The sequence below is a fragment of the Podarcis cretensis genome, assembly GCF_951804945.1.
Source record: "Podarcis cretensis genome assembly, chromosome: 2".
In the NCBI taxonomy this organism is placed as follows: Eukaryota; Metazoa; Chordata; class Lepidosauria; order Squamata; family Lacertidae; genus Podarcis; species Podarcis cretensis.
Window position 1 is genome coordinate 50,828,918 of NC_137171.1, and position 24,035 is coordinate 50,852,952.

The following is a 24,035-nucleotide window of genomic DNA, read 5'->3' on the forward strand; positions in this document are numbered from 1 at the left end:
CACCCCATCTAAAACCTTCACCCTAAATCAGTGCTGGACCATAGGAACATAGGAAGCTACCTTATACTTAGTCAGTCCCTCTAGCTGGGTATTGTCTACAATGACTCACAGTGGCTCTCCTGGGTTTCAGCCCTATCTGGAGATGTCACGAGATTGAACCCAGGACTTTCTGCATGGAAGGCAGTTGCTCTGCCACTGGGCTATGGCTCTCCCCTACAACACCCACCCATAATCCTTAGCCACAGGCCATGCTGGCTGATGCTGATGGGACTTACTGTTCAGCCACATATTGAGGGCACCATATTGGCTACCCCTATCCTAAACACTCTACCATGCTGGCTCTGTTCCTTGCTGCTTCGAACCTCATTTATGACAAGGGGAATTAGATGCGCAGGAATATATGTCCAACCACAGACAGAGAGAGGAGGAAAAGGGAACCTTTGGTTTACAAATCAGTCGGCAATACTGAGTTAATGTGTTGCCTGGCTGAGGGCCAGTACATCAGCATTTGTAGTCTGTGCTCAGAGCGTGGTGCTTCCCTTGCATCCTAATGCCATCTTTACTGCAGCTATACTGCTGACCCACAAGCACGCTTGCTCTGCTGCTGAGCCTAGCTTGCCGGACTTGATCCTGGTTTGGCAGCATCAGCTTCTTCACCTTCTGCCTTGCTTCTTTCACTGATTCTCCCTGTGGTGCTTGGTGGGGGGGATTGAGAGTCTCAGTAGCCACAGTGGAAGTGGGGAGAAGAAAAGGAGTGAAAAGATTTTTGGAAGAACTAAGAAGGAAAGGAAGGAGCAGGGAGGAGACGAGAGAGACCTTGTGGTGAACTAATGCGCCCATACAATCCTCTCTTTGTTGAAGAACTAACATGAGGTATTTTACCACTAGTCTTTGGTATAAGTGCTTGTTTGGAACATAATCGGAATGATTACCTTAATTGTCAGTTACATGTATGCTGGGCACACACACACTTTGGGCCATGTTTGGAATCATGGAGGGGGGGATCAGTGAACTGTTCTGCTCTGTAAAGTAATAGATGGAGCAAGCAGCAATGTCCAATTTTTTTGGCTCTCTGAATTTTGCTCCATCCATAGGCTTTAAATGCTTCTTCCAAAAGCCCAAAGTCCATCCTTCTTCTACTTATGACTGCAAAATAGGAATTCACACACACAAGCTGGCTGCTTTTTCTTCTCCACATGATTCCTCCCAACCACCTTGCAAAAGGAGAATCAGCACAAACTACATGGAGACAAGCAGCAAATGGCTGGTGGTCAGTTCCTCGGTAATGGCAACAGTTTTCTCAGTCACAACAGTCATGGGAATTGCTGCTGGCCTCTGCTGGCTGAATCTGTGTACAGCTTAGTTCATATTTCTCCATGCAGTCCCATACCAAGAATAGCAGGGAGAGATAGTGAAAGAAATGACTGCAAAACCGGGATAGCTTGGATGTGTAAAACAGCTCTCACAAATCAAGCACAATTCTTTCATTTCATCTCACTTCAAAGCAACATGGCCACCCCAATTTGGGAGGGAAAATTCACAAGTAGAAGTAAACTTCTGCACACAGATCTCCTTGCTGGATTGAGATCAGTGCATGCCACAGGATGGTTTACACACAGTTCACCAGTCTGGATGCCAGGAGATTCTTTGTTGCTTTTGCTGTAGCTGACTACTGGAGCATGTGCGCATGGTGAGGGCAAATGGGATGCAGATGGGCACCTATATCTCTTGCACATTAACGGCATACAATCCCTTTCAAGACTACGTTGTCTGGATGGGGATGTACCTATACGGCAGTGTGCAACTGAGGAGGGTTTCAGATGACCTTTTACTGAGCATCAATCCTGATTAGGTAATGCTGTTATTTAATAAGCATTCATTCCGATTCGTTCATGGGGAGGTTAGATGACGTTGCATCAAAGCAAGTGTTATCCCCCCACTTTTCTGTGCATTTCCAGTGCACTTCCCAGTGCATTTCCCTATCACTTTCCTTATCACAAAACTCCAGTCTTCGGGGGAAGCAGGTTCATTGTGCAAGACTTCCAAATCAAGTAATTGTGAACCTGAATTTGCCAGGACGTATTTGAATCCCACATTAAAATAGCAACTGTCTGGAATCCCCCCAAGGCCATTGTCCTGGGTTACTTAGTACCTACACATTGCACATCTTCATTTTAATGGGGATCAATAGTTTTCATTGGAAGCAGTTCACACGATCAGCTGTGAGTAATTGAGGTATGTGTCATCTAATAATATACATGTATGGATTGGACCCAAGGTGAAATTTTGTTACAATATTTTGGTTACATTTGGTTACATTTCTGAACATTCAATATATCTCAAAATACAGGAACAGTTTGTACTGGAGCATGTGCTTCCAGTCCCGTCCCCCCGTCCCCCGCTATTGCCCATCTCACATCATTCCCCGCACCCCTCAGCACAATCAGGGAGCATCAATAATGTGTACATGCTTCCTGCTTCCTTTCATATAGTAAACCCTATTGTTCAACTTCACTCTGAGCAGCCCAGGCTAAGAAGGCACCTTACCTTCTCCTCACTGTTGCTTGCCAGAATTGCCTGGCTGCCTCTGCTCACTGGAGTTGTCTTCATTGCTTTTCCTGTTCCTGCCTTGCTGGAGGGATGTTGTATGGGGAAGTAGTGGGAATATTTTTTATTTTTTTAAAATGATGCCAATACATTGACATATTTATTGCATAATTGTTGATGCCATAAATGCATTGGGAAAATAAAGTGCCCAGGTAATGCACAAGCAAAAATACAAGGACTAAAGGCAATGACTGGATCTGAAACAGTCTGCCATCGGTTTAGTTCCTGGAATGCACTAATCAACATTGCTACAATAAACTAATTAGTCTCTAAGGTGCCAAAGTACTTTTTGTCTTCTTGATGCTACAGGCTTAACACTAACTCTTTACAACAAATTTGTTGTTTTCCCTTGGCTTCACTCCCTCTTGCGCTGGCTTACTGAACTACAAGATTGGGGCAGCAGGTTCCCGGAGAAGTAATTGGAGTGTTGCATCAGTATTGATAGAACACGGAGTGCAAAGAAACTCTTCCCTATAGCTGCTGCCATTACCCACAGCTACATTCTGAGCACTGTCAGCATCAAGGTGCTGATGACACTTTCTGAATAAGGAAAGCCAGGGCAGCCTTCTTCTAGAATGGAAGGCAGCCACCCAGTGAAGTGAGCTGCTCCCTTGCTTGTGCAAGCGCAGCCTGATACCAAAACCCAAGGTGGTCGGCTAAGGCCTTTGTGAGGGCAGCCATGGAAAAACATTACACGGAAACGAAAAAAGGATGCAGAGAGGTGATGGATGGGGAAACCCAACATGACACCCTCCATCTCCAGTTTTAAAAATGAGTCTTGTCTACATTTAACCATAACTTAGCTACATATATAGATACTGCCATATCTAGGGGGAGTAGATAACTGAGTAGACAGACAGTGGTACTTTCCCTTGGCAGCTGCTCACTCACTTGGTGACTATGGGTAGGTAGGAAAGTAAGCAGCAGAGAGAAGAGGAGCAGCAACAAAAGGTGCTGGTCAGTGGGATACTCCTTGCCAAGCCATGGCCTGCAACAGTTGTCCAATTATGCCAACTGTTCATACTGGTCCTGAATGTTGGGTTTAGCCTGTGTGCCCTTCAGCACATTAAGAGTCCTTCCAGACGGGGGCTTCATCTTCTAAGTGGGTCATTCAGATACTGAAAACTGGTCATTGACAGTTAAAAAGAGAGACAGAAAGGGTAAATCTGGATTTAAAAAGGCAGGCAGTGGCATGGCATTTTGCTTTGCTTTGACTGATGGATGCCAGTGGCCAACAAAGGAGGTGGGCACGCATGAGGAGCACCCATCCCACAATAAACACCTGTGTGGAAGCACCCTAAGAAACACACTGTATTTGTATTGTGAACCATAATGCATGGACAACATCTGCAAAGGCCACCATATGCTTGGAAACTGATGTGTGTTCTTTTTTGCTCGTAGGCTCCACATGACTTGGAGTGACTTCATGGTCCATCACATCCAACATGTCAGAAATTTACTAGGCCTATACTTGCCTTCTTTGATGGATATGCAGTTAGCACTGGCAATTCAGCCTTCTTGCACCACTTGCACCATTCTCCCTCTTTGACCAGGTGCCAGCTACACAGTCAGATGCCATGTCACACCCAGGTGATTGCTTATGTCCTTTTCACCCATGATGAGCTTGCAGGCTTCTTCTTTGTGAGGCCTTATAAGCCATCATTTAATTAGCACAAAATCAGGATAAATTTTCTGCTTGTGCCCTTGAGTCAGGCAGCAAACCTAAGCCGACAAGTAGACAGTTTGGCTTCTTGCAGCTTAGTAGTATCTTTGGAGAGCTTCTGGGCTGCTAAAAGTCTACATTGCTGGAGGGAGACAGAAAGGAGTGTTGATCTACCCTTGCCCCGACCTTGCTCTGAAGCCGGGTGGGGGGCAGCAACAGATGCTGCTAAGTGTGAAGAAGTAAGAGATTCTTAACCTTGTCCTGATGGCTGTGAGCTGAACGAACCAGCTGGGCCAGGCTCTGTCCCAGCCTCCAGTGCTGTTTGCACCATCCCCTGCCCTCCAAATTACAAACACAACACGTTCCAGTAAAGCCCGCCAGAGCATTCCTGACGGAAGGGTATGCCCTTGCCAAGCTATTTAAAGGCATGCATGCTGCCCTTTATTCTTCCAACTGCCTGGACTGGAAAAGACCCGAGTCCTATGACCAGCACAGAGAAGGCAGGAGGAGGTGGCCACGCAGAGAGGGACCTGAAAGGGCTCCCTTTCCATTCTCCTCCTGCTCCTTCCCCAGCATACTGTCCCTATTGAGGAAACTGCAAAAAATGTATGCCTTATGTGGTCATCATCTTCTTGACCAAGGGGATCTACAAGATTATCATCAGTGCAGCATGACGACACAGAAATGTTTGTACTGTACACCTAGTGGTGCCAGTATCCTAGGGAGCACTTTGCTAACAGTTTTCCAAATTATGGTCAATGGTGCTGAAAGCTCCGCTCTCCCGTGATGATTTTTACGGGTTGTTGGCTTGCAACCTGGACACATTTGCTTTATTTCTTATGGTTCGCCCTTCACCAAATGGTCCCAGGATGGGTTACAAAAAACCAACAACCCACAATTAAGATAACTAAGAGAAGGGCAAAATGTAAAAAGAGCAGCACAGAACAGCAATATATCAAGGTTGAAAAAAACCCTGCTTAACCAAAGGCCTGGGTAAAGAGGTGCCTCTTGGCCAATTATCAGAAAGCATTCGGTGATGGCAGAAGATGCACCTCAAAAGGGAGGCCCTTCCACATTCCATAGGAAATGAACTCTCATGGCCACCTTCTCTCAAAGCACAGCAGGTGGTGACACTATGCACAGACCCTTCCCTGCTGACCTTAACTCAGGCAGGTCTGTGGGAGGAGGAGCTTTCAGACATTTGTGGCCGAGCCATTTTATATGGCTACTTACATAGTGCATTTGACATTCTTGGGCTGTAATCCTACTCCATTAAACACAAAAGGAACCTTTGCATTGCCTTCAATAGGAAGAGAATTGTAACTTGTATTTATTTTCCATCTTCATAACATTCCTGTCAGGTAGGATTCATTTTTATAAATAACACCCTATACATTTTAATCATAAGGTATAGAATGAGCCAACTTCATTTGAAACCCTGTATGATACACACAAGTGGGTGACAGAGTGGAAGAGACAGCTGTTTGTGTGTGTGTGTGTGTGTGTGTGTGTGTGTGTGTATGGGACCCGATCACAGATTACCCAAAATGACAAATGGGCACGATGACTTAAACCCTACACTTGTTATGCAGCCCCTGCCCTGATACAAACATGAGATTTGAGTCTCACTTACATTTTGGCAGCCCTTGTCCTGTTTGTCAGAAGCCTGAAAGGTACACATACCTATGCAAGGGTCCAAGTATCTGCTTGACTTTGGGAGCTGTAGATTGATCCACAGAACTGGCCAATAATGCTAGATATATCTTGAGTGTCTGCTCACCCTAATGGTAAATGTGATGGCATTTTGCAAGGATAACTCAGCAGAGATGGCAAAATAGTCCTGAACTGAATCTTATTACAGTATAAAGCATCCTAGCCTGATATCATGCATCTGGGAAGGGAGTTATGATGTTACTTATGGCGGAGTGTTCTGAACAACAGATTTCCTCTCCTGCCTGTCCCTTCCTTCCTTCTTTTCTTGCATGGCCCAGGGTCACTCTACATATGACTTTGTACTGCACCCTGTTCTGCTGTAGTGATTCAGGGGCAACTGAAGAGGCATGTACACTGCATGCTGATGTCACATCTATTATCAGAAACACCCACCTGTGGCTTTACAGATGCAGCATCCTCCCTCTCTGCTTCTTCCCCACCCTGCTCTCTCACACTACTTATGTTAGTAGTGGCTACTGGATTTCCCTCATAGCCCCCAGCTCTCCCTTTCAGTGAATTTACATCAGCTTTGTTGCAAGAGGCATTGGTACTACCTAGGGCTTGCAGGTAGATGAAGCACAATATTCTGTTCCCATTTAGATACTGTGCAGCTGAAAACCTGCCTTTAAGCTACAGTAAGAGGTGGTTCACTAGAAGCAAGTATAAGACTCTCTCAAGAAGTAATAAAATCCTACCTATGGGGAAATGGATAACAAGCAGAAAATTTTACCCTCTATAAATCAGCACCCAAAGCGTAAGGCAAGCACCCAGTTCTAGGACTGTCTGGCACGTTTTCACTTGACAAATGAGGTAGCTGAGCCATCTGGCGGTGAAACTCTGAACTTGCTGGTACATGGAGCAGGCATGATTACTGGAAGAAACAGTTTTGTAAGCATGGATTCAATACAAGTAATATGAACTCACAATTTAAACACAAAACTCAAAGCCATCTTTGAGCAGAGGAGCAACTCTTTACTTCTTGCAATCAATGCAGTGCAAAACAGCTATTGTAAATATAAAGTGCCTTAAACATAACTGCAGGAGGGAAACAGCCCGTACAAACAGGAATTGGAGCAGGCTCATCGTCTGTCGTTACTGGTGCATCCACCACTTTATTTAGGTGCATCCACAGATTGCAGATGCTGCCACATGTAAGATTCAGACATTTCACGCTCAATTCATATGACTGGGATAGCCCATTAGTGTTGTGATGAGGACCTTACTTCTTCTGCCAAGGTTCACATAAACACAGAATAGCAACTGGAGTTTAAAAAAACCAAGGGAAGCTTTGAGGAGGAAGACCCATGCTTGGCTGCCATCCCACCAACCTCTCACAAAGTGGAGCGACTTCTGCCCGTGCACTGGGATGCGCAGTGCAAACCCAAGGGATCTTCTATTAAGGGTGAGTTACAACATAATGTTTTCCACTTCCTTCGTCCTCCAGCTCACATAAAATGCTGTACATCAAAGAGCAATCCCATGCATTTTTCAAGAGCTACACCTGAAGAGCCCCTGCTAAATTTTTAAACAGCATAAGCTGCATTATCAGCCACACACAGGAACATTAGTACATCTAAATGTTTCACATAGTCTTGATCGCTCAGGTCAGTGAAGACATCAGTTTTCATTGCTGGTGCCAAAAGCGTTCTGAGATGGTCGTGAGGACATGAGTGTGGGAAGGATGAGCATATTCTTTTGGTGGGCGGCATGGAAAGTACATCTATATTTAGGCATACCTGTAGGCCACAGTGATCTCACAGGTATGGCTTCCCTCGCTCCAAGTTCTCCTGCCTATGTTGAAGACACACCTCAGTATCCTAGCCTTTGATACTTGAGATATATATTCTTCTGACTGTATATTGCTTTAACTGATTTTAATCTTGAGAGGGCTTCAGCACTGCACCAAAGCGATCATTCCATCAGGACAAGCATTTTGGCTTGCCAGATAGAACAACTCCTCCCCTCTTCTCCCCTTGCACAATGTTCTGGGGGATTCTTCCAGATCCCCCCCCCCCCGGGACAATTTTGGGGGGCACATGGGCATGAAGGGAGAGGAGTGGGAGAAAAGCCCATTGCACTAGCAGAAGTCCTTGCACAGGACTTCCACTTTACAGGGCTTGTTAGCTGAACCCCACCCCTTGTATTTCTATATTATAACACACCATGATACCTTATGGAGAAGGGCAAGTAAGAAATCATCATCATCATCATTGGCACCAAAGAATGGATGATGATATTCTTATCATTATTCTTAGTTTATTCTTTTCTATGCTTGTGGTAAAACAGGACAGTAGAAATGCACCTGTGGAGCCAATCCAGGATTTCTGCCTGTGTGTTTGCACCACACTGACCTCCCTGCCAGCTCTCTCTCTCCCTCAGTAAGAAACAGACCCACCTGCCCAGGAATCTAGTCTGGCAGCTCTGCCCCATGCAGCAATCTGCATCTGCTCCTAGCGTTATGTTGTTCATAAGCCTGGAGAAGGACAGCTCCGAAGCTGTCCTTCATGTTTCTTTTTGCCTTCACTTCTCTTTCTGAAGGAAAGCAAATTAAAAAGAATTAAAGAGCTAATATTCATAATGTTTTGTGCGAATCAGACCTTAGGGTCTGGCATCTGACTTCCTCCACAACCCCATAATACTTTGTATTCTCTCCTAGAGGTAGACAACTACTCCACACCCAAAGATAAAAGTTATCTAGAGCATACATGCTTTCTTGCTTGTGACTTTGTTATCTGACTTTGCTCTAGATATTTCTCCTTGCCTATCAGAGGATGGCTACATATTAAATACATTATGATTCTCTCTCCAGCAAACATATATTGCAGCACCTTTGCCTAGTTTATTAAAGCTGATTTATTATCAGAGATCAGGACTGGGCTTAGCATCTTCGGAGCTGGCAGACCATGCACATCAGTGGAAAACACTGAGCCAGTTTCTTTGGCTGTTTCCCCACTAACGTTGTGTCAAAAGGAGAACATCACTTCAACAAAAGCAAAAAAAGGCGCTCAATTGCCCTGTGACACATGATCTCTTTGTTTAGGGGGCCTGCTGATGCCAATTGAGATGGTTATCCTGGAATGAATACATCAGTCTGTTGTCCCTGTAATTTACTTGACACATGTGAACACCCCTTTATCAAGTAAAGCCAGTGATGAGCCTAAGGCTACATCTGTATGAGAACATTCCCTCAAAATACTTGTGGAAGAATCTTATCAGTAGTGTTAGGTTAAGAAAACGCCAATTTCAAAAAATCAGGCCACTATGAGCAGCCACACATCCATATCCAATCACACCTTTTCAGTATGTGCAGGACATATTGACACTCATGTCAATCCACAGAACTGCTGGTCCCTTGGCCTGCCTCTTTGTTCACTGCATAATATGAAAAGTCTTGTGGAGGAAATGGAAAGGGCAGGTATGTGACAGCACAGCTAACTTCTGAAATTGAGCACCTCCTTATGGCTATGTCTGCGGCGCTGGATATGGCCAAGCAGGTGAGCCCCATCCAGGTGGTTCTGGGATAGGCACCGTCACCAAGTAGCTGGAAGGCACGTAGCCCTTCTGGCCATTCACTTCCACCAGGCTCCACTCTGTGCATCCCTTCTTGTCATGAGGTTCCAACACAGTCACTGGCTCACCTGCTTGCAAGCTGACCTCATGACTGCTCCTGGCTGCGAATGGATAACCAGCAACTACCTGAGGAAAGCAGAGAGACTGAATGATAACACTGCATACATATGCCACACAAAGGAGAAGGGAGAAACAAGGGCTGCCCAGCCACAGAGGTAAACTAGGTTACCCCTCTGGGGTGCATGTCTCAGCTGTAAGAATATCATGGAGAGGTAGGCAGGCATATTGAAGTTTATGGCACAGCAGTAGCCAGGTCAGCCTTCTTTGGCCTGGTGCTTTCTGGATGTTGTTGGGCAGCAGCGCTGACTTGGACCCCACACAAGGTTCACCACTGGTTGCTCTGCCTCAGGCAGCAAAATGCCTTGGCCACAAACCATGTAGCTGGGTTATTCTAAGGCTATGCTATTCCAGGTTTCTGTCACACCAGCCGAGATCATCTTTTAAACATAATACCCACATTATATTGGGATGGTTGCACAAGTTTGCATATCTGAAATACAGATCTACCCAACAGTACCGCAAAATTCCTTCCATCCGCCACTGCCCAGCCATGTACACATGTATCTATGCCACAATATGCTGGGAAGAAATGAATGAAAAGAATTAAAAGAAGATTCATTGCTGAAATTTTCTACTCACATGTAAAGCCTGTGTCCTGAAATGAAGTGCTGGGCTGGGAGCTTGGGGCAAGTTGTAAGGGTGATGCATCTGTTCACCACCACCACCTGGGACTGACACCTGCATTCTGGGTTTTTGGTTTTGGACGAGATGATATGGCTGGAGTTTCCCAGGTGATACATAACCTCTTGGTCCTGTAGGGCACATAAAACCATTATGGTCAAGCTGAGCAGCAAGGTCCTCTCATCGGGTACAGCAGTTTTCTTTTTGATAATTTGGATTGATGGGTGGACTATAAATACAGTGAAGAGAATGAAAGGGTTTGGAATTATTGGAAAGATTTGTAATGGGCGAGGAGGGAAAAGGCAGGCAGAAAGGCATTGCTCTTGTGTGGGAGAGAGAAAGGATGTGTGGTTTGTACTAGTGGAAGGAAAGAAGAACAGAGTGGTGGGGAGGAATAAGAAACAAGTGCAGGATGTTGACCTCGGGAACAAATTATATAAAGGAAGTCAAAGACAGAGAAAGGTGGAACTTGGAACAAGATGTGAGAAGGGGAGGATTTGGAAGCAATGCGTGGGGAGGGGGGATAAGTGGTGGAAGGAGTAATTTGGAAAGTACAAAGAAAGATTAATAGAGTGGTAGGAAAACCAGTGCAGGAAGAGGAAGGGGGAAGGGGTGGAGAGAGGAGCAGTATTCAGAAAAAGACACAAAGCAAAAAGGGAAAGGAGGGTTTGGGAAGAAAGGAAAAGGTGTAGATATTCTCTGACCCTGTTCTCAATGAGGCTCAAACAAGAAGCAGGCAGTTTGCAGGCCAGCCGCCACCCATCCTCTCCATTCCCCTGAGCTTAATGGGCTTGCCACTAGCAGCTGGCCTGCCACTTTTCAGCTAGTTATCTTTTTTTGTTGTTGTTCTGGCCCAGGCAATTGCAGCAGGGTTGGCCATGTACTTGCTGCTCTTTCTTTTTCTGCAGTAATGTGTGCACTAGACAATACACACGGAGCCTTCTGGGAGCATCAAGCATGCTTCAGCCAAGCACCCCACATGTGCCTGAAGACTTTCCCCCCTCCAGTATGTTCAATGGGTCACTGGGCTCCCTTACTTTATATGAGCTGCACCCCTGCGCCTAGGCATCCCATGACCATGAACAGCAGTGTAGCGGTCCATTTAGAAGTGCAGGAGTTCATCATGACAGATGCAATTGTCACACCCTAAGGCAGGGAGATCTGTGTCATAAGTACTGACCTGGTGAGGTCCTTGGTAGCAAATAAAAGGTTTAGGTGTGTAGTTGCAACCCTTACCGTACCTCCACTATCCACCAGCCATCGGTTAGTGTTGCCCTTGGTGTCCCTGTCATGCAAGAGAGCCACAATCTGCCCCCTCTGCAATACCAAGTCCATGTTTTTGCTGCCACTGGTGTTGCTTGTCACTTGATATAGCTTTTCTGGGCCATGTTTGCTCATGAGCAAATGGACTTTCCTCTCCTCTGCAGGGCTAAGAGGCTGCTGAAAAGACACAGGGAGAAGTGGGTCAGAAACATCTTTCTGCAGTCAACTGTGCGACCACGTTAGTGCACTGGAGGATGAGTCATCATAAGTAGGGTGCAGCCACATCTGAACCAAAATATCTTAGAAGATGATGAAACAAATCCTGCAAATTGAACCAATTCTTTACATTTTACTGCATTGAACAGTGGGTTTGTGCAGATAACCTAACAGGATATATGCTTCCTATGGGGTAGATTTATTTTATTTTTAAGAAAATAAGAGTTAAAATTGCAGCCGGGAAGCACTGAGGAAGCAGACGTTTTGTGGGTTAAAGATGAGCTATACTGTTGCAGAATTTAGCTGTGAATAAAAACTCTGATGGGAAAAGGGGAAGGAAATTATTTGCATTTGCTTCTGTACTCACAGCTGCACTCCTTCCACAGAGATCCTCTGGGCTGGGGGGTGGCTGTGGAATGCTAGTGCTAAGGCCTTTATAAACATTTACTTAAATAAAAATAAATGCACAGTAGTTAATCACAGAATGCAGGGGATACAAACACCTTGCCTGAGAGACAGCCCACAATACATTTTAGTGTGCAAGAGTGAGAAACTATAATGTTCAAACAGTTTGTTTCCCTGTAAAGATATTCTGAAACCTGCTGCCTTTTGCTGCCTGCCTGATCCTGTCCAAGAGTTGGTTCTGTTTCATTTGTGTTTTGGTATTTTGCCTTGGGATTATTGTGGTTCCTGAGTACTAAAATTCCAATATTTTATTAGCATACGGGGTGGGGGGGTGGGGTGGGAATCCAGTTACTGCCTGAAACTAGGACATATATAGTGAAGAATAGTCTTATGCAAGTGTCATGGGGACCTGGTGGATAGCAGCAACAACACCACTGGTATGAGTAACTTCCCCCCTCTTTGCCCATGCCACATATTAATGTATCAATCAGCCATCGTGTCTGGGGAGTTGTGGGAGAGGCGGGGGAAGAAAGGTTGCAGGAACACCCTCTAACCTTCATCAGTCTCCTACCTCTGCAACAGAGCTTGGCATAACAGTCTCAAATTTCTTGCAGTAGGAGTAGAGCTGAGCTTCAGCCTGGCTTAAAGAGTCCTTCACCATCTTCCCAAAATCAGGTGCAGGGAGGTGTCTGTGTGGCAGCTGTAAAGAAGAACCTTATAATTAATTGGAGATTTGGGGGTGGGGGTGGGGGTGAATTATGGAAAGCAGAGAAAGGTACTTTTTATATTAAAAAATAAGATAATAACAGAAGATAATGATGAGATTCGTAGCAGATTTTATGTACAAATATAAATTTTGCTAGAGGTTTCTGAAAGCATGCAAAAGATCCATCCTGTTTGCAAGCTAAGTCCATCCTGTTGTGTGCAGCATATGTCTCTGCCAGTGCTTACTTTGCATTTTCCTTGCTCCTTCTTTGTTTACAGTCACTGGAAGAGGGACAGAGATGAATTGCATCCTTTTGTGTGTGGAAGGGATGAGGTTGTGAGAAGGAAGTAATCTCCTATAGCCATTGGGACTGCAAGGCAAGTCCTGCTCTCTGTAGTCGATTTATAAAACGATGTATGGTGCGGAGATGGAGATATATATATAATTTCTCCCTGTCCCAGAAGAATCCAAGAGTGCTGTATCACTCAGTGAAGAAAGCACCTCTTCACACAATGCATCATTAATGTACGATACACTCCTGCCCCCAGAAATAGTAAAGACTCCTGATTTAAATGGCTTTAAAAGAAGATTAGTCAAATTTCTAGAGATTAGGGCTATCCATGGCTATTTCTTGCAAAGGCTATACAGAACCTCCATGTTCAGAAGCAATATACTTCGGAATGCCAGTTGCTTGGGTACAAATTGGGGAAGGGCTATTGCCTTCATGACCTGCTTGTGCAGTTTCCTTCTGGGGAATAAATGAGAGTTTCAGTGTGATCCAAAAGAGCTATTCTTCTGTATTTTGATTTATTAAGGTAGTACGTTCTTCTAGTGCATCCAGCAGGGCTTTCTCAATGGTGGGGCCCATGTTATGGAAGAACCTCCCCCAGGAAAGAATCCACACTGCATGTTTTCAGCTGTCTGCAAAAGCACCTTCGCAAGTTGGTTTTCGTGGTTTTGTGAGTTTAACATGTGAAGGGCACAGACTAGTTAGTTTTATTGCTGGTTTACATTATAGTGCATTGCCTCAAGCACACAGTGGCAAGGCAATGATGTCATATTTGGAGGAATTCAACCTCGCTCTAAGCTGATAGTTCCTTCGGGGCAAGGCTTTTGGCTTGCCAAATGGAAGGATCCCTCCTCTCTTGTCCTCCATGTCCTGTTCCAGGTGTTCTCCCAACCTGCCCTGAGCTACGTTTGCAGGGCAGAGAGACAGGGCAACCATGTTGCACATGTCCTTGCAGAGAGCATCCGCTGACAGGCTCATTAGCTGAATCTTGCTCACTGGGTGGTATGCTACTTAATTTTACTCAGAGAAGACCCATTGAAATTAATAGGCATGACTAAATTAGAAACAATTAACTAAAATATGTTCAACTGTTGCTTGTGGAGCAGGCAGTGGGGCAGCTTACCAGATCTGGGTGAAAAACAGAAGCAGCAAGCACAGATCCTGGCATAGCAGGAAAGGGCATTGAAAGGCTGGTGGTGTGGGAAAGGATCATATAAGGATCTGAAACTCTGAGTCTTTTAAAATTTGGAGAGTCTCCGAGAGATTGAGAACAAGCCTGTCTTAGTCAGGTGACTCACTGCTTGGGCAGGATTCTAACACTGCTGAAGCACATGTCTTTGGCTGGGCAGGAGGAACAGAATCAGCTCTCCAAAGAAAAGGCATACAGCTTCATGGATATAAATGGAAGATCTCTTTAATAAATATGCTAATAGATGCTAGCTTAATGCTCATTGTTATCAGAAGCAGGGAGGAAGGAAGAAGAGAGGGCAGTGGGCACCTGTTAGCCACAGTTAAACCTATTTCCTCTCTCTATTGAACTGTTTGAGGAGAGGGGAAGCGGCTTTTAGTCTTTCCCCAACAGCCTCACTGGTAACGTAGCAAATGTCACAGTCCAAACCCGGGGTCCCTTTCTTGGTCACCCATGCATATGACCAAGAGGTAGAGCCTGGGAACCATCTTTAACTGAGACGATAGTTTTACTAAGCACCCTTTCCCACTCCATCTGCCAGTGCATGTATGTCCCTAAGCCTGGGAGGCAATACAGTTATCTGTTGTCTCTAGGCACAAACACCATAACCCCACATCCTCATCCTCCCTTCCAATCTTTTTACCTGGGTAGCCTCCCGTTCTGCCTCTTGGAGAACTTGCTTGGCCAGATCCCTCAGAAGGGCCACAAAAGTACGCAGAATATGCCCCAGCCACTGCCGGGCCACCTGGTTGAACACTGGGAGCTCAGACACAAGCAGCGAATTTATAGCAAGATAGGTATTCATGGCAGCCTCCTCTTCATATGTCACACTGCCTGTCTCGTTCCTCTTCTCCTCAAATTCCTCATAGTCCAGCTGCTTGTCCAAGCGCTTCTTGATCAGTTTTTGAGGCCCTTTCAGAGTCTCTGACAAGTTGACCAGCGGAAGGTACACCAGGTTCTCCAGTCGTCTCCTCTGCAAAGCAAGGAAAATCAAATACAGTTCTGAAATCTTGGCCTCCCCTGACTCAGCAGATGGGAGGCATCGGGGACTGGGGCCCTTTGGGGTTCCACTAGGGAAGTGCTGAGGAATTCTTGCTCCAAAAGGTCAAGGAACATGCTCTGGGTCCCATCACCAGACTCCACCTTCTCACCTGTTATGCAACATGAACAGCCCAAGCCCAAAGGAACCCAGTTCCTAACAAAGATTTGCGGCATCATTTTACAACAATGAGCAACATGGGTCAGAATACAGTCAAAGGAAAGGCTATGTATACAGCCAGGTCTCTCCCCCCCCCCCAAATTCAAATTGAAGTTGGAGGGCGGAATGCAGTATTTCATAAGAAGTAACAGGGTAGATATAGAAGAGAGATGGGTTTGTGGTGAATGCTGTGTGCACACTGCTTCCTAAACTAGCAGTGGGGATGCACTGGATTTATAGTAAGCAGGAGTGTGTAAACAGCCAAACTTTCAGTGTTTGTAGAATCAAGGCAGATGTTGTAGAGCAGTAGAACATGTGTTCTGGATGATTCAGAGATAAGCAGCCATCAAATATGCTACCAGGAAATGGAAAAGCTCTGAAGCAGCCAGGATGGAGGAAGGTAGATCTGCTACATTCTTCCTCCCTACACCACAACCAGGCTGTAACTAGAAAGAACCAAGACGTTACTTACAAACTCAGCAAAGACAGTGCTGTGGAGTTTTCCTGCAAGTTGGCAATATTGTTGGATAGTCCCTCCTTCTGTTCCTAGTTCGTTCTCATGCGGTTTATAGCTGAGGAACGCCTAAGAGACAAAGAAAAGAGCCTGATTACATGAAGAAGTGATTAAGATATGTTTTTGCTGCTAGGCAGTGTCGCCAATACTGAACTAGATGGACCAGTATTCTGACCTGGTAGAAAGCAGCTCCCTACAGTCCCAGAGTAGGGAATTAATTTTCAATTAATTGACCCATCTGTATCCTGGTTTTCTGAAACACTGGGTAGCTAACAATGCTATGAGAGAGGAACCGTGAGTTATGACATTGATCCAATAAAGGAAGATCTGTGGTGAAACTTTCTTCAAAATGCACTGGGTGGTCTTTCATCTTCAAGTCCAAACATTCTTCTCCTTTCTGTTCTGGTTACATAACCTGCTTAGAGTATCAGTGAAATATGTGACTGAATGGGGCCATTAGTACCAACAAATCTATTTTTAGATGGTGCTCTGAAGTCTCATAACTTCTTACTGTGAGGCTGATTGTATACCAATAAAAACTTCCACAATCTATTGCAGAGTCCCAAAACCATAGAATCTGCAAAGCAGCGAATTGTGATCACAGATCACTACTTTGTGTAACTAACAGCAAAGTCAACATATTTTTAATTTTTCTGATTTCAGCCAGCTCCTACTTCAGAAACATAACCTGCTCAAAGAATGAGTGAAGCAGCCTATTGTATGGAGCCGTTCACACTAATTCTCAGTGGCAAGTGTGTTTTTAGATGGGCACACTCCTGTTTCCTCTGCATCCAGTGAGCTCCCACTTCTGCTTTGGGAAGTGGTGTACACACCACGTTAACCACAATCCACATCTATTCTGTATCTACCCTTTCATTTTTAATGAAACATTGCATTTTGATGCATTTGAAGAAGAGGGATTTGCATGGGTTAACACAAAGAAGGAACATAAATATTCCCAGACTATCCCTGTACCTTTAACCTGTCAACTTACTTCTTCTCTATCCCCTTGTTTCTTAGACTGATATGTTGCATCCTGTTTACAACTTCCTGCTCCTCCTCACACTCCTCTCTTCGACCTCAAGATAAGAGGGTCATCTTCCTGCTTTCCTCTAAGAGAACAACGGAGCAGACATGACTGCCCTGTCCTCCTAGACTAATTAGTTAGGTCAGAACTTGAAACTTTCCCATCCATGTTATGTATTTCCTAAAACAAATAACATTATCATTTTCTCACCTACAAGCATCTCTCTGTGTGTGATTGCAGCAAAGATTCACCACCCAAATGCTGCTCACTACATTCAAAAGGGTTTCAGTAGGCAATTGGGCCCTGCTAACCCAGTGGATCCAAACTGAAAAATGAATGGCCTAGCTGCACTTTAAGATGGCCATTGTGCTCCAAAGTACCCCTATGGGATAGATCTGGTGTGGGGATGTATCTATCCTAAGGAAAACAGAGTCTTGTGAAAGAAAGCATCAGAATCAGTTATGAGAATAAAAAAGTGGGAGGATTTTCTGGTCACTCTGGGCTCATCCACACTTCCTCTTGTCCTGCAACTTTCCCCTGGGGAAAACTGCTCTTTAGAGCTCAATTGGAGCAAATGGCAATTTGGGCTTTCTATGGATTGCTATTTGCTCCCAATTAGAGCTAAAGAGTGGATTCTCCCTGGGAAAGGAATGGGGCAAGGGAAAAAATGTTTGGACCCATGCTTTCCAGGCATGGGACAAGTGGAAGTGTGTTTAAGCCCTCTGTCTAACCTCTTTCAAGAAGTGCATTCTGAACTCCGTAATGTTGAGACTGTGCTTGAGGGTGAAGTCTGGGCTCTTTGTTTGTGGCCAAGGACTGATACTTGCAAATGTATGAGGAAGAAAAAAGCAGAGCAATTTAAAAGCTGTTGTCAACCTGCCAAACAATGCATTTGGAGGTCAGGTTGTTTCCGCCCTTGGTTCATATAATCCCGGGAGTTTATTCACACCTCCAACAGGATCTCCCCCAGGGCATGGAGCCTGAGTATGTTCGACATGATGAATCTCAAGAGCAGGGGATTGCAGCATGTGCCAAGCACTGTTAGCTTTGAGAACACTCTTTCTGATTCATTTTCTTGCTAGCAAAACACCAGAGCAGACTGGGCATAAAGCAATAATACCACTATGAAAGCTTAAACTGTGACACAGCCCATCTCTCAGGCTCAGCAGAAGAAAGATTGATGTGTTTCCTAAGGTTTGGTTCCCTATCTGCTTTCAAAATCTTTACTGGTGGAAACTATCTCAATTCCTGCTGGAAGATTACAGCTTGCCTCCCAGAAGAGCATTTATTCATACTTACTCCTTTCCTTTCAATTACCTGTTAATATACCTGAGGAATTGTGGATGAACATCCCATCCACAGATATGAACCTGAAATGCACAGATGGCAAGGAAGACCCCAAAGGTGTAGCCAGGTGTTTGTGTCAGACTCACATCTGAAAATGTTCTCCAATGTAAAGATGTGCATCTGCAGCCATTTTAAGAGCATAAAAATATTCCTGCTAGATCCCTCATGCAGACTCATTTCCCCAAATTGAATTTGGATTAGTGCTGTTTCTCTGTGGCTTGCGGAAATCAGAACTAATGGGCCCAGGCACTTACATGCAAACTAAAAGTTTTAACTCTGATACAAATGGGCAGACCTCAGTCATGATTCTCCAAGTACTTTCTGACCAGCTACTGAAACTTTGTCAGAGACAATGACGGGTTGTCAAGGGTACTCTAAGAAATCCCTGCTGAGTACTCTGTGTACTTATCCCATGAGATAGCTTCAACATGAGATAAATGAATATTAATACCTCCGTGTTGCCCAGGAAAGAGGCCACATTCTCCTTCAGATCGGCTACAGCTGATGACAAATCTTGGAACTTTTCTTCCAGTGTGTCAAACTCTTTGTCCTTTGTCTAAAGACCAGAGAGAGGAAATTATATTATAGCCCCAATGGACAGCAAAGGGTTAGCCTTAAGTTACAGAATGCTAGGGGAGAAGATGAGACGCTAAATGTGTTGGCATGGTAGCAACAGTACATAGTGATGCCTGTGCATGTGCATCATTCCTTTACATTTGTATTGCAAATAATGGGTTGAATCCAATAGTGCCGTTCTGTTCATGTGACAGACTTCTACTTGTTCAGTGGAACTTCCTTCTCCTCTCCTCTGCAGCCCCATTCCCAAAATCTGCTCAAGAGGGCTAGGGGTGCCATGGAGCAGATTTTGGGGGTGCACAAGGACAGGAGAGGAAGTTCTATTGCACCTCTCATGCAGTGTTGAACAAAATATTAATGAATTATTATCATTTACACAAAACAAGCACCTGTCGCCTTTGGAGTCTTCCAGGAAATTAAACATTATTCCTGATATATGCACACCTTAGATCAACAGGAAACTAAATACCTAATGCAAGACTTGCTATGTGAATTCTTCTTCTGTACTTCTGAAGTGCCCTGGTGCCTGATAACATTTTCCTGTTATATATCTGCTGCATAAACAGCAGAGTTGGGATATTGAAAGGGATGGTTTCATTTTATTTTCAAATTATGCTAATAAAAAATTAAGATTAAAAAATAAGAACTATGGAGGGTCATAGCTCAGTGGCAAAGCATCTGCTTTGCATGCAGGTCTCTGGTTCAGTCCCTGGCATCTCCAGGCAGACCCTTGTCTGAAAAACTGGAGAGCTGCTGCCAGCCAGTGTAGACAATACTGACTTAACCCAACCAGTGGTCTGACTCGGTATACAGTAGCTTCTTATGCACTTATGACTACTAGGACATGGAGAGAGGAGATTAAATTTAAAACTATACAGATAAAAATTGAAATAAAAAGGCCAAGAGGATTCCTTGCAATTCCTGGATCCCCCCCCCCCCCCCGCCCCGGATTTTTTCAGTTCATTCTCACACTTCAGAAACCACATAAACCAGGTTGCAATGCCCTGACACTGCTAATTTTTTTGCTGATGGAAAGAACCATGACTTCGTTTCAGACTGCCAGCTCAGCTTCCCATTGTGGTTAATGACTGATCGGCTGCTCTTAAGCAGGGTCAAAGGGCTTAAACTTCTGTAAAATAGGAACCACCTTGAGCTTGATACCTCGGCAGGAGTGCAATGAGGACAGGAAAATGCTTTGCATTCTTACCACACTGCACAATTTACTGGTGTTGCCGTTAACTATGAAAGAAACACTCCTGGCCAGGTCACAAGTGGGCGCTGTTATGTGATCTCCTCAATGTTGATGTCATGATCCCAAAACCGACTGCATGAGCTCAGAGAGGCTAAAATGTGATAGCTTATTGCTATCTATGAAGCAGCCTGAAGACACCAAGTCAGTGAGTTCAGTCTGATGAAATAGAAACTATGGGTGGCATAGAAGAATGCTTTTCCAACAGCCAGTCTTGGTATGTGTGTGTGTCCTGAATTCACCCTCCCTTGCCACTCTAGGATGCTGCCAGCCCATCATTTCAGTGAGATAGTGGAGACAAGACAAGCACAGAGCACTCACCTTAGGCACAATTCCAGCCTCCTGCATAAAGAGGCGGCTCAGTCGTGTGGTCTTCTTGGCAATGGAATGGGGGTTGAGGCGAGCCAGGCGTTCCCGCAGAGTCAGATACCCAGGCTTGTTATATTTATTTGCTATTTTCATGTCACATGGGTTAGAAGGTAGGAAAACAGGGAAGGAGCACATTACACAAGGTGGAAATGAATGCCCTGGGCATTTGGTGATACAGAACACTGTCCCAATACAAAAAGAAGACTATAGTTTCTGAGACATGGCTTTGGTGGTGGAGAAGCACCTTGTTCTGTTTTGAAGTATCAGCTATCTTTCAATTAAAACTGGCCCTGAGATTGCCATAAAGGATTTGCTGAGTTGGCCACTTTCTTTCTTTCTTTCTTTCTTTCTTTCTTTCTTTCTTTCTTTCTTTCTTTCTTTCTTTCATTCTTTCTTTCTTTCTTATTTTATTTTTATTTGCTTCTCTGTTACAGTTCTTCATTAGTACATCAACATTAGCACAACTGTTGCATTCCAAAAGGATTGGTAAGAAAAATATTTCTTGGGTTGACCACTTTCAAGGAAGCAGCATATTAATTAATTATTGGGATTATCACACACCACTCGTCTCTTTCTGTTACCCTTCCCTGTTACCCTTCCACTCTGCTTTGTTTACCATCTAGCCTGGTGAAGAGTTGCAGAGGACTCAAAACCTTGCACACTGTTTTGTGAAATTTTGGTTGGCCTAAAAAAGGAATTGCCCTACTGTGGGTTTTTTTAATGAGAGAAAATGGCTGCCTTTGGGTTTTTTAGCATGTACTGTGCCCATCTTCTGAGACCACAGTTAAGGGGCACACTCTGCCCCTTTTGCTTCAGTGCAAACTTTGCCGCTGAGTGCTCCCAGCTCGACAGGGGATACTCAGCCCAACTCCTCAGGTGCAACTGGGCAACAGCTCCAAAACAAAATGGAAGGATGCTTTCCTCATGTGTTTGCATGGTTGTGTTTGTGTGTGCGTGGGCATCCATAACACTGAGCAAGAAATTGGCTATCAAGAGACCATGCTGTCTATTGTGTGTCTTTATCTTATGCTGGTCTACTGTAATTGAGAGAATGAGTGTATGTACACTCTACTTCTGCAGTTGCCAATTGCCTATCTAGGATGTTTTATTTATGTATGGAGGTGCTTTTACTTATGGAGGTCTATGACTGTAATAATGATTTGGATTTGGATGGTTCAGATCCATATCCAATTGTGAGTATATGGTTCCTGATTCTTAGCCTATTAATTTTCTTAGGGCTGGTTTAGCAAACTACTCTCAGTGCAGAGGTGGAACTGACGTTAGAGTTACTGAATGATATTCAACTAAGTTTGACATCAGCGCATCCACTGTACTCTTTCTGGTGCCTGCTGAAAACCTTTTTGTTTAGGTAAGCCTACCAAGATATATAGAATGCTTGCATGTATTTTAATCTGTGTTTAGCTTATTGCTGATTTTAATTATTATTTGAATGTTTCAGATGTCTGTTTTAAACTGCTTTTACTGATAAATTTGTTTCACTCTTTCTGAAAACTGCTGTGAGGAATTTTTTTTCTACACTCAAACTGTTTATAAGTTATATTAAATAATTAAATAAAACAAGTAAGTTTGCAATGTTTATTAATTTCAGTGGGCTTACTCAGAGTAAAACATAGCTCAATACGAACTTTTTTTTTTTAAAAAAAATTTCTTTTCTACGCTGTCTGCATTTTTTCTTGTCATTATTGAGACACAGCCATCCTTGGGGTAACCCACTCAATGTAGACCTCAGAGTCCCACAAGGAGGCATCAAACGTATGCCCAGAGTGGCTTCAGGAGAATAAACAAGCCCAAGTGACTGAAACCACCCACACAGTACAGGGCTCCTGGAGTAGAGCAGATGGTGTCCAGAGAGCATCCATTTCCCTCACCTACTTCCTTGCGTCTTTTGTACTCATTGATATTGGCATTGACGTCTGTCATAGCAGCAGCTGCAGCTTGGAGAGCTCCATAGGCACTGTCGCTGACTGGGGTATTTTCCAATATCTTCTGCAGCAGCAGTGGGTATTTTGTGACCCGTTGCACTGGCATCACCAGGAAGAAGCTCAGGTCTGAAGCCCCAATGTGAGGCCTGTCGAAGAGATGCAGAAGGACAGCAAAATTTAAGCAGGCTTCAGAACTTACTAGCCTAGTGATTCCCTAGGTTTCTCTAGTAGTACAAGTACTAGTGCTTTTACTTATGGTAGAAGCTCATGGGCGTAGCCAAGGGATCAAGTAAATAAAAATACTTAACTAAGTAGAAAGAATAAGAATAAGTAGAAAGAATCAGAATATTTGACTTCCGTGAATTGACTAATCACGTCACAGGTAGCTTGGTCCCCCCCCCCCCATTAACATAAATCCTGGCTACGCCCATGCAGTAATTGTACCCTACTAGTTTGATTTTGTTTGTTTGTTGAAGCCTGTAAGAAAACTGGAACCATTGCCTGGTGCCTAGTTATTCTGTCATGGTGCATGGTGATTGTATCATTGCCATGTTAACTGGTTACACCATGCAGCAGGGCCTGGAGAATTCATTTGCTGCTGTTACATTGACATTATGAATGAGGCCATCCGTGACCAGTGCAAGGCTTCATCTTCCAGCATCTTGTTTCAGCAGTGCCCAACCAGATACTTTTAGGAAGACCACAAGCAGGGCACAAAAGCAAGAGCCGTCCCCTGTTGTTGCTCCCCAACCACTGGTATTCAGCAGCACACTGCCTCTGAATATGGGGATAGTATAGCTACCCATAGCAATATCAATTGATAGACATCTCCTACATGATGAATTTGTATAATCCTTTAAACCACCTAAGCTGGTGGTCATAACACCTTATGGCAGTGAATTCCATAAATCAGTTGTTATGTGAAGAATTGCAGGGAGGGGCAAGAGGCCATTAGTTCTTGGCAATGGAGGCCACAGTACGGGCTTGAACACTGAATGCTGCCACATATGCATGGCACATCATGGATGCTGGATGCTGGGAACTATAAGAAATTAATGGAACCACAGTGGGAAGATGTAACATAGACCATATTTGCACTCTGATCTTGCCCATTATTCTCTATTCATTCTCTTACTGATTCCACACAAACACCCCCCCCCCCCCCGATTCTGGGCTAGAAACTAGCTGGGGTTAACTAATGTACGCTTTGTTCCATTGACCTGCGCAGACCTTGGCAGATTTCCACTCTCTGGTTTGGGGAGCTTGTCCTTGCTCATTTGCAAAAGAGAACTGTCGCCTCTCACAGCCGTGCTCAGTCACTCAGATAACAGTCTCAGCGAGCTGAAGTGATGGACTGACCCGAAGGACACAGATGCTGCCAGCCACTGACTGATGTCCTTGCCTCATTACACACAGTGTCATGTTTGTTTAGCTAACGAACTCACCCTGG

At 44.5% G+C, this 24,035-nt stretch overlaps 1 protein-coding gene across 6 annotated transcripts in view; it reads right to left on the bottom strand.

Annotated features, from left to right (window-relative positions):
• Positions 1-6,934: 6,934 nt before the first annotated feature.
• The window catches only part of ARHGEF37 (Rho guanine nucleotide exchange factor 37), a 44,985-nt gene continuing 27,884 nt past the window's right edge, over positions 6,935-24,035 (bottom strand). For 5 of the 6 annotated variants that reach the window (XM_079964807.1, XM_079964806.1, XM_079964803.1 and 2 more), the window contains 9 exons: positions 22,532-22,731; positions 20,595-20,725; positions 18,900-19,004; positions 16,033-16,143; positions 15,006-15,335; positions 12,750-12,878; positions 11,536-11,734; positions 10,253-10,425; positions 6,935-9,679 (listed from right to left, as the gene is read on the bottom strand). In XM_079964807.1, coding sequence (XP_079820933.1) covers positions 9,446-9,679; positions 10,253-10,425; positions 11,536-11,734; positions 12,750-12,878; positions 15,006-15,335; positions 16,033-16,143; positions 18,900-19,004; positions 20,595-20,725; positions 22,532-22,731 — 1,612 coding nt within the window. In that variant the 3' untranslated portion in view covers positions 6,935-9,445. The remainder of the gene's footprint in view (positions 9,680-10,252; positions 10,426-11,535; positions 11,735-12,749; positions 12,879-15,005; positions 15,336-16,032; positions 16,144-18,899; positions 19,005-20,594; positions 20,726-22,531; positions 22,732-24,035) is intronic. The other variant, XM_079964804.1, reaches the window with a different exon arrangement.